The 10,821-nt window shown below is 47.4% G+C and overlaps 1 protein-coding gene across 1 annotated transcript in view; it reads right to left on the bottom strand.

Moving 5' to 3' along the window:
• Nucleotides 1-8,638, bottom strand: part of T265_06013 (hypothetical protein) — a gene marked incomplete at both ends in the record, with an annotated part of 24,247 nt that extends 15,609 nt beyond the window's left edge. Inside the window, 3 exons of the mRNA XM_009171172.1 lie at nt 25-210; nt 4,463-4,502; nt 8,454-8,638. Coding sequence (XP_009169436.1) covers nt 25-210; nt 4,463-4,502; nt 8,454-8,638 — 411 coding nt within the window. The remainder of the gene's footprint in view (nt 1-24; nt 211-4,462; nt 4,503-8,453) is intronic.
• Nucleotides 8,639-10,821: the final 2,183 nt, after the last annotated feature.

Genomic DNA, 10,821 nt, shown 5'->3' on the forward strand with positions numbered 1-10,821 from the left:
TTTTTATCCTCAAACCAAACATACCTGTTGCGCTTCGTTAAGCCGCTTCTTTAATTCATTGTATTTTTGTAAAAACACCTTGTACTTTCCCTCAAATTCAGCCTTTTCTTTTTTCCATGCAGCATCGCGCTCAAGGCGAGCTTGATGCCGCCATCGGAACAGACTGGGAGTGTCAATGTTTGGATGTGTGTCGTCTTCATCATCGGAGACCTGGTAGGATGAGAAGAGCTATCAGAAAGCCGATAGTTGGACTTAGAAACAGACGGAAATGCAAATCACACTTGTCCGGTAACAAGGAAAAGAGTATCAGGAAGGTCAGATCCCTGAATGTAACCTCAGAACGCCCGAAATATACTGCTCCACCAAAATCTCAACAGGAAAGCCGGCAAGCATCCAGGCCAGTCAATCATTCAACCAATTCAGCAAAAGCAATGCACACCAGTGAAGCGTTCAGGCATTTCATAGAGGCACGATCAATGTTGACGGGTGTTCAACTAACGTCTATCAGATAGCCTGGATCAGTGTCAGAAAGTCCCCTTTAAATAGCGTGGGGCTGTTGTAACTTTTGCTCTCGCACTCGCTTGTTCGGAATATAGCTGTTGTGTTCCCTTCTGTGAGTCTTTTTTTTCGGCACCGGAGCGGGTCAGCAGCAGATATCACAGATTGACGAATCAGCAGATATAACAAAGAGGTGTACACAGATTTTCCTAATAGATTTCTCGATGGGAAAACTCACAGATGGCAATACCACACAGAGTTACGATGAGAAAAGCTAGCTCCATGAACGAGCCAACTGTGCTGCGCTTTCATCATAATATCTAAAAGAAATCACGAGCTATTTGCCGCAAAATAGTCTGTGTGTTCTGACAATTTTCAGCGAAGCCAATGAGAACAGTATGAGAGAATGGCAGCAATAGGTACGTATGGGCACTTGGGTGTGCAATTAAACAAATGACTGAGCATAAACAGCAAACAAGAAGGAATAGACGGCAAACTGACCTCAATATGATCCCACTTGCTATAGTCCACTCGCGTCATCGGGATAACCAGAGGGATTAATTGGAATCAGGCAACCGTTCTACTGTCCGCTGAGCGGAATTTTCTGAAACAGAGTTAGGAATGAAACTGCAAGTCATCCTTCTTAAGAGAACAAGTCCATAAGACAGACAAGAAGCGATATTAACGGGATTAGGTTTCCTCGATGCGTTCGCCCTTCAGATGGTTGCTTCGTTCTTGGGTCGATTGCGAAATTTCGCATGAACCTTGTTCAAATCGGCTTCTCCTGTAGCGCAATTACAAACATAGGTGCCCATCGAATGTCCCGAAGTGTGGCTGATGTTGCTGGTAATTTGACTCGGATGCCCCGTATCTTCTCATTCGCAAGCGGTTGTCAACTTACCTGTAGTAGCACCATCAATTGAAGAAAGTAGTCTTAACTATTGTGGAAATCCCGGGGTCTTTCCGCTAAAGTAGGAGTGCTTATCACAACCAACATACCAAAACCTGTTTGTCACTTTACAATTGATCGGCTGAATAGTGCTTCGTCCTAGTACCAGCTCGGTTAATAGTGTGCGTATGTTAGAAGTTTCCCAGAGGGAAAAAATCGTTCTGGTGCCTAACTGTCATGCCACGGGGGCTGGTATACTGTCAGGTTGCCCAAGCCTAGACAGGGGAAGTCGAGAGGCAGAGGTCAGGTTCGAACCACGAACCTTCCGGTCAGTGAATTCGCGCTCTAGCCAATTGGGCCATCTCGCCCTTCTCAAAGGAAATAGATTTTTAGACACTGCTATTGCCGTTTCAACCGCGACCGGTACCGACTGAACTGAGATAAAAAAATAAGTGAGATCTTGAAGCTCTGCTAATCCATTTCCGGTAGAGTGAGGTGCGTAATCAGCAATGCAGTTCAATTCTGAGTGTAACAAAATGTAAACTGCGCTGGCGCGACACGATGAACACTGGAGCACATACGGATATCCCCGACACCTGCTGATCGACTCTAAAACAAAACTATTCGATCTCTGAAAACTTCTTCGTTGGTGTGTAATCGAAAACCGACTTCACTGTACTCCACAAGCAAACTCCTCGTCAATCGGCTTATCGTTCTAACATTTCTCTTCAAAAAGGAAGAAGAAACCGTAGGTGATCGTTCTCCAGTGTGAAGGTTTCCTTCGAAAGGGAAGTTATCGCAAACGAAAAGAAACCAAGAATGTTTCAAGTTTCAAGTTAGCCAAACGCCAGAGGCTTGTTGCGGTCGCCATTCCCGTGCGATTAGACTACGACGGAAACAGGGTGAATTACAGGAAGCCTGAACATAAAGGAAATAAGTCCTTTCAACCAAAGCTTTTGAATAAAAACCTGGAAGTAAGACAGAAGTGTTCGGTGGGAAATGCTAGTGCACTACATTTAAAAAAAACAAGTCAATCGACGTGGAGGACCAAAGGACTGTGCTGTTCAGGGGCGAGATGGCTCGAGTGGTTAGAGCGCGAATTTACTGACAGGAAGGTCCGTGGTTCGAATCCGACCTCCGCCACTCGACTTCCCCTGTCTAGGCTTGGGCAACCTGACAGTATCCCAGCCCTCGTGCTTCCTTCGGGTGGCATGGCAGCTAGGCACCGAAAGGGCGCTACAGCTGAACGATTTATTTTTTTATTTAGACCTCTCCTATTGACCAATCTGGTGAATCGTGTGAGGGTCGCACGACACTCCAAAGCATTGCTTAGTGGATCGCGGAAATGACAAATTCACCACTCGACGGTAACTTACAGTCTATTCATGGGGAGTTGCAAACGCCACTTGAGTGTCTCCAGACAAGTGATACAAACGGTAAATGAAACTAAAATACATTTATTCCGATATCTCAGCTAAGAGGAAATACACAAAATTCGTGACTTGATTCTGTAACTGACTGCAAACCCCAGCTCTAAATCTAATTGACGAGAAAAGACCCGTTTAACGAGAACACAACAGCTTTACTGAAAAAATTACGAGGAGCGTTGCAATGGGGTGCATTTTTGGACTTGAATCAAAGATGTGCGGTTGGTAATGAGTGCTTTATCGCAATGTCTCAAAGGACACTCCTCAAGCAGTCGGTGAACCCTGAGTGGGCGTTCGAGCGTCCGATCGGCAGCTGGCTTTTCAGACCCGGGGACTCAGTGGTCTCACTAAAGAGATTTCGGACATTCGAACACCATAAACTTAATCGTCCGAACACTTGGGCAGAACAGTCGATCAGTCATCGTCTGGTTTAATACAAGATTCGGATGATAATTTGACCCATTGCTGGCTGGTAGTAGTAAAGTCGGAACGAAAGTGATGTGTTACCGACTGAGTATTAAACGTTCGAATGCAGCTTGGAAAGAAGCGGGCGCGAAATCAGCTCTTAAGGTTATTGGCTGAGGATTCTGTAACTGCACGCCAACGACGACTAGCCTGTGTAACGAAAACAGGCGTCCCATGACCTCATTTCATACAGCATATAGTGAAGAGAGGTCTCGTGATTGAGCTCAGTTTGCACGTAACCATCGTCCAGCTGTAGCACCCTTTCGGTGCCTAGCTGCCACGCCACACAAAGGAGGCACGAAGGATGGGATACTGCCAGGTTTCCCAAGCCTAGACAGGGGAAGTCGAGTGGCAGAGGTCGGGTTCGAACCACGGACTTTCCGGTCAGTAAATTCGCGCTCCAACCACTTGGTCCATCTCGCACGTAACTATCCTCGCCAGTGATTAGCTGGATCCTGTCTAAGTTTTGGCACATGGAAGTATCTCAGTCCTCGAGGTTCTTTCAGGTTGAAATTCGGCTAGACACCGAACGGATGCCATGGCTGAATGATAATGATTACCATTCATATTTCAGAGGCCGGAAATGAGTCTTCCAGGGTCTTATTAATGAAGGAACCGGAGACGAAAGAGAACAGCCTTGCCTGACATCACTCGGGAGAGAGCTTCCTTAGGGCTTTCATGTGTCCATGGGTGTTGGCGTACACCGCCTTAGGGACGGCCGGGAATTTTAGGGAGACATGTTTACTCTATCGTCATCGATAGCACAATACGAGTTCAAACAATGACGTCTTGTTGCCATCTTTGCTCCATAGACATTGGCATAGTGTCCAACGGTACAGAGCCGAACGCAGCTCCAAAGTCAAGGAAGACTACCATTGTTGGTTGCTGGAAGCGGTGTCGACGGGTGAATATGTGATCATCACCATCATCACCATCATCGACAGCAGGACATCAGTGTTCAACACCGATGCTTCACTGCCGTACGAATATGTGATCGATGCATCCTTTTTCAGCTTGGTCTTAACGGTAGCCTTGATTTGTGGTTCTCCACCGGTCATCCAAGTTGGCTCACGGCCGATATGCACTTAGCAGCCGCCAAGTTGCGCGATGCGAGAGTTTTCGTTGAAAATGCGTGCACGCCAGGAACAGTTGACCGTCAGCAATATCAACTGCGGTAACTCACCCATATCTCAGGCATGTTGAAATGTCGTCCATCGAGACAACTGAGGTTCTGTGTGCCTCCTTCACAATGGCGCAAACTGCGAGGTGGACAACGTATGACACAGCAGAAGCGTGTGAAGGATATTAAAAAGATCTTTGCTGTCGTTGGCGCGGCCGGCCTTCCAGGAGAGTCACTGTGATCCCCTTTGCGCTTTGCTGGAGATATTGGCAGAAATGGGGCTGATCAATGTCAGTGACGCTTGCGTCGTCAGTTTCTTTCCATGTTGCTCGATGGAGTTCCTGGAAGTGTAAATACCTCAGAATGCCTGTGATAGGCCGGCTTTCGATATAGCTTTGCGGTTGCACGGTAGTGAAGCATCAGTGTTCAAACTGATGATGTTGTATCTAACGTCGATGAGAATGATGAGATAACAGTACAATGCCTTCCAGTAATCGTCTGCAAATTGAAGTATGCAGTTTCAGATATTCAAACTCACACTCTAGGTCACACTTTGCTTCGAAACTGGATGATCGCAGATCACATATCCTGGTCATGAGCCTCTGCCGTACTTCGCCAGTGACGCATGAAAGGAACGGCAGAAATGACAGTGCTTTGTGTTAATCGAATAGCTCTTAGTTTCAACAGAATGAGAGCGGAAGACTTGTGGTCTATCATCCCTACCTAAACGTCAGTTCACCAGAATCAGTCCTCAAGGCCAGCGGGAAGAGATACACAAGGTCACTCGTTCCCCAGTGTCGGACCACACATCTAGGTTTTTGGGTATTACATGGTGACTACAAGTAAGGCCTCGACCGACAACATAACCAGGTGTCTTTAAAAGGTTGTATTGAGAGCTAACAGGTCTGGAAAATAGAGACGAAGTGGGTTGAATGCGAGGAAATTCCATGCTCAATTCATTGCTCAAACATAGCCTGACCGTCACCGGGCCTCTGAGTCCGACACTAAGCTGGGCAAACTTCATGGTCCTCCGACATATGAAGTATATGGCCCAGCCAGTGTAACCCAGGGAGTGTAACCGGCCGAGCAATGCAGTTGCCCATAGAGACGAAATGATTTACCACATTGACCGGTTAACCTGCAAGATGAGGTCTGGGTCTGATCCCACCCAAGCATGCAGTAGCATTTTGTATTTTCTAAGTACAAAGCGCATTCAGAACAGCGCAGCAGGATTAATTAAGTCAACTAAGATGGTGTATATCCAAAGAGTGTGTTCCAAGAAGAGCAAGGCCGTCAGTGAACTCTATGGGCAAACGTTGCGCAAGGATTTTGATCCCCGATTTGTTACAAGAATTCAAAGAAGACTGAAGCAGTGCGCCGATTACGAGTTCGAATAGGAAGGGCAACAGGGCCTGAAACCACTGTATGTGGTGAATTCAAGAAGGATTTTGTCGTAGACACGTACGCGTCTACGATAGCAGACAGAGCCTTTATAAGAAATAAGGATTTCTAATGGAACCCCCAAATCGCCAAACAATATCATAAAGTCTCAGCGCAGTCTAGAAGTCTCCATACCAAGAAAAACTATCGTTTCTAGTCGGTGGATGGAGTGTCGCAGTCTCAGCTGCGCCAGAGCGAAACCTAGCTTGATTCTCGCGAATCTGATTCTCTCGATGGTGAATCAACTTGCGTAGTACAACACCAGAAAACGCCTTAAAATGTGTATTAGACTGATGCCCCAGTGTACAATGTTCTTGTAACCCTTTTGAACGTTATTGTTTTCATTCCACATATTTGGACTAAATTCATCAGGTTAGCAAAAGGCCCTTTGGAGAGCTGAGGATGCACACCGTCTGGTTCAGGTGATTTGTGGCGCTGAAACGATGGAACTGCACGCTGGACTTCCGTTATCGATGATGAACGGGTGTCAACGGTCAAATCGGGTTCAGATGATTCCCTCAGAGTTTGGGTTGACGGGGTCCATCTGGAGTATTTTTCAGAGTGTTGAGCCAATTGTTCAAGAGGTTCTGTGGATGGATTCACGTCCGATCTCCTTCACTGAGAATTTCGCTAACAACTACCCTCCTGGGACCAACAAAGCGGATTCCAGCGAACAGTTGCCTTTGTGCCGTTCGGTTACCCAGCCCAATCAAGCCCAGCACTAACCGACATAAAAACGGTGCTTGTTTGCAGAATTGACATATATCCCAACGTACCGTGGCTCCGACGCTGAAAATGGTACTTTCTACCGAGGTTTACCGGGGTCATTCGTCAAGCAAAAAGCACCGTGATTGTCGTGCTTGCAGACTACACGAATACCCAAGTAGGTGTTCTCATTTCCTTGGAATCACGTGGCCGGTTGATTCGATGTTGATGCCCGCCGCACAAACAACGGACAGCGACTCTTCCTTTTAGGCCATCATCATCAACATTAACATCAAAGACAGCAATATCACTGCCGTACAAATATATGGTTTTCCCAATCATAATTAAAACCCTAAGGCGAAAAGACGATAAAAGGGGGAAGGAGGGACCTGATGCTGATCTGCTGCAAGTATTCTGAGGTGCCCACACCTCCAGGAACTCAATCGGACAACCTGAAAAGAAAGTGACGGCAGGAAGGACACGGACATCGATCTCCAGCAAGCGCAAGGGGGAATTGGGATGACCCCATCACAGCCGTAAGACAGCGGTGTTTGGTAAGAGATGTCAACGCATAATAGAACAATTCACCACACATGTTCCAACTCCTAACCTGATATATAAGGATAATCATTCGGCTGCAATACCCATTCGGTGCCTAGCTGCCACGCCACCCGGAGAAAGCACGACGGCTTGGATACTGCCAGGTTGCCCAAGCCTAGACAGGGATGTCGAGAGGTAGAGGTCAGGTTCGAACCACGACCTTTCGGTCAGTAAATCCGCACTATAACCACTGAACCATCTCGCCCCAACCTCGCCGTCTGACCTCAACCTGCTGGACCATGGGACTGTACTGGCTGTACTGACTGTACTGACCATTTTTCAGGCTCCTGAATATCCATTGTTTTGGGATCTGTGCACGTCGCTTTAGCAACAGTTGTTGGTATGGTCATTCTGGCGGCAATGAGATATCCTGATCTCTATGATATCAGCGTCGGATGGCTTGGACAGAGAGTTCTGAAGACCGAAAGCATAGCTTCTTTAACTCGCATCTATTAGGCCTCCAAGCAATCTTCGTTATCTGCATGACTGTGCATTTCCAGTAGCGTTCTAGCCAAACCAGCTCGAGGTGCCTACACCCCCAGACACACATTAAGGAAACTTGGATAGAAACCGACAACGATATCCCCACTGACATCGGTAAGCAGACATATCTTGTAGTGTCTCCAACCAGGCGCAGTGCGGATCACGCGGTCCCCATCCTGGAAGGCGAGTAGCACCCACACCACCCAAGCGCTTCGTAACAAGTCACGGGTTGGCTATTTCTCTGTTTACGCCACTCTGAAGTGGGCATGGAAAACAGAACCCTCTTCGGAAAACTATGGTTTGGCACACGGAACACATGCACTAACCAACGCAACTTCTGGTGCTGGACACATTCTTCAATGGAAGTACCCGTTGCACAACCGAAAACGCGCTTTCTAAGTGCCTCATTACGGATTTGCCCACACCAACTCACATGAACTGTCGTCCTAAGAAAACGACTTTCGAACACCTGAAGACGTCTTAGTTCAGTTGGTCACACAGGTCGAATCTCACAGTCATACAACAAAACGGTCCCCACTGTAGCCTGATACAAACGTCCTTTGATACTCAGAGATACACAGCTTTAACATCATAAATGTCTTAAATTAGCAAACGCGAGCCCGGGTCTTGGAGATTCGTGCACTGAACTCGTCTGCCACACTTCAATCAGAACTAACACAACTTCCAAGATACACGAAACCTCCACAACTTCCAGTGCCTCCCCCTAGATTGTAAGTGGCGTGACCAGTGACTTCATGTCCGGCTTGTGGTCGCCACACTCACCATGAGCCCCTTTTTGGAAATAGGCACTATCACCGACTCTCACCAATTGTCTGGGGCAGATTCCTTTTCCCAAAAGCAAGCAAACAGATCAGACAAGCGCTGACTGATGAATTCACTCCCATCTTTGAACAGAGCGGGTAGGAGGTCATCCGGACCAGAAGCTCGGTGGTGCTTGAGAGAACATAAGCATCCGTACACCTCCGGAGTCGTAAGTGATGCCACGTTCATCGTCCAGGGTTCTACGTCAGCTGTGGGCTACTGATGAGTGGCAGCTGGTGGCCACAATAATCGTTGTTCGAAGTATTCGGCTCAACGGTGGAGGCGTTCCTCATCCAAGATGGTCGCCCCATCCCGATACTTGATCGTTTCGTTCACAGGTGGTTTCTGGGGACCGGTCGCGCGTATGAGCTGTAATAATCTTTGGACATTCAAGGCTTTCTAAGCCTCTTTCATTTTACTGGCTTTCCTTGTCCACCAGACTTCACGGTCCGCTCGCTTTCACTTGAATTCTGATAATTTGTCACATCAAGTTATGTTCGAGACCGGCTGAGATGTTTCTCCGAGGTTAAAGCAGTGCCACGGTTCGGTCTGACATCCAGTGCGCCTGGTGGTGCCGTGCCACAGGGGAAATTCGAAGCATTATGCGAGATGGTGACAATCTCGTCCCAGTATGAGTCCACATGTGATGGCGGAGAACTTGGACGACTCTAGTAAACGATTCTGGCATCTCTAAAAAACTCCAGCAAGACCATATGGTGAAGCCATTGGTGCCATCGAAGCCACTACGTCTCTCTACACCGAGACGATGGGAACTGACAGGCTTAATTAATGGCCGAGTATACAACAAACCGTGAGCTCCTACTGGGCCAAGTCGACCGTCTCAGAAAGGCAAAATACGGCAGGCGCACAACACAAACCTGTATTAGCCCTAAACGCACACTGAAGGAAACATCCGACGCCCCAGTTAGGCAATACAGTTCCATCTGCAATGGTCCGCCTACACTGAAACCTGGACATAAGCACTTCCACATGAAACAGGCCCAGATCACATAGAATTCTCCATAGTTGTTGTAGGACTCGAAACCCTCAAGAAAAGTGTTGCTGTCGTCATCGACAGCGCCTTTCCGGCGAACGACCTAGCAAGAGCACTGACCAAATGCCACCGCAAGATATTTTCCACCCCTAGTATCCTGAAACAGCGAAAAATTCGAATTATAACCCGTTTACAAGGGCGGTAAAAGGTCCGAACAAGCAAGCTACGGGCCCACTGTTCCCTTTTACGTTGGCCTGAAAATCTGGAGAATTAACCGTATCCCTATAGACCAGGACCTCCTGAACGGCTTCCAACTAGTCAACTGCAAATAATTTGCCGTTCAATGTTAAGAAATGTTACGTACTTCCAACCTACCTTTCGGGCCTACAAATACAGCAAGGTAGACCTAGAAGTGGTCATACGACGTGACCTACGCACTAGTCCCCAGTGCCAGGTGGTGGACAAACTAATAATAAGTAGCCTTAGCTAAGACTAACCTCATGCGCCCAGATCTACACCTTGTCTCAGCTTACATATGGCTGCAAGTTGAGTATGCCGTCCAGGCGTGGAAGTAACGGTACGTCCCACTTAACAGCCTATTATCCATATTCCCGGAGTCTTGAACGCAAATTGAACACATCTGACAAGATTTCCTATGGGTGCCAAATAGAACGGTACTTGTGCACATCAGAACGACATACACAATCATTTGAGGGTTGTTCGGCAGCAGGCCCAAAGCAGCCCACTGAGAACACACACTCCTCACTAGAAACGAACTTCGAAATCCGTCACCCAGAACCAAAAATTGAATGGCAATTTCGATGAATTATCTGTGGAGCACACACTGTATGATATCCAAAATCAGTCCCAAAGGGACTGTCCACGCAGAATTTGTAGCAGATTTAACGCGGAGAGGACACTTGGTCCGCAGAAACCGGTTATCCCAGGACAAGGCGAACGATCCCGGCGGAAGCCTGTTGTATGCAGTCTGTTGGGGACTTGAGAGCGTAGCGATTTGTCAGCATGCCGACCAATCGGAACCGAGAGCACTGATGGCAGCTGCTCAGACTGAAAGGACCGCTTTGTTTCGTCGCATTCCGTGTCGTAAGCAAGGTTAACGGAAAGCAGATGTGACCCAAGAGAGTGTCTAAAGGGTTTCTAGGGTTATTGCTGATCCAAGTTTTGGAAGTCAAGGGATTGAGGGACCTTGCAATTTCGATGTTATCTTCGGCTGGCCAATTAACATTGTTTCAATCGTGTTCTGCTTTACAGTGTTTCTTCCCTCGCTATGTTGTCCTTTATGTCAGAAGAAAACAGATTGAAACACGAATGTCAAGTAGGAATGAGGAATGGCGGAAAAATAGAGCCCGTATGGTAG

Source organism: Opisthorchis viverrini (assembly GCF_000715545.1).
Source record: "Opisthorchis viverrini unplaced genomic scaffold opera_v5_121, whole genome shotgun sequence".
Lineage (NCBI taxonomy): Eukaryota > Metazoa > Platyhelminthes > Trematoda > Opisthorchiida > Opisthorchiidae > Opisthorchis > Opisthorchis viverrini.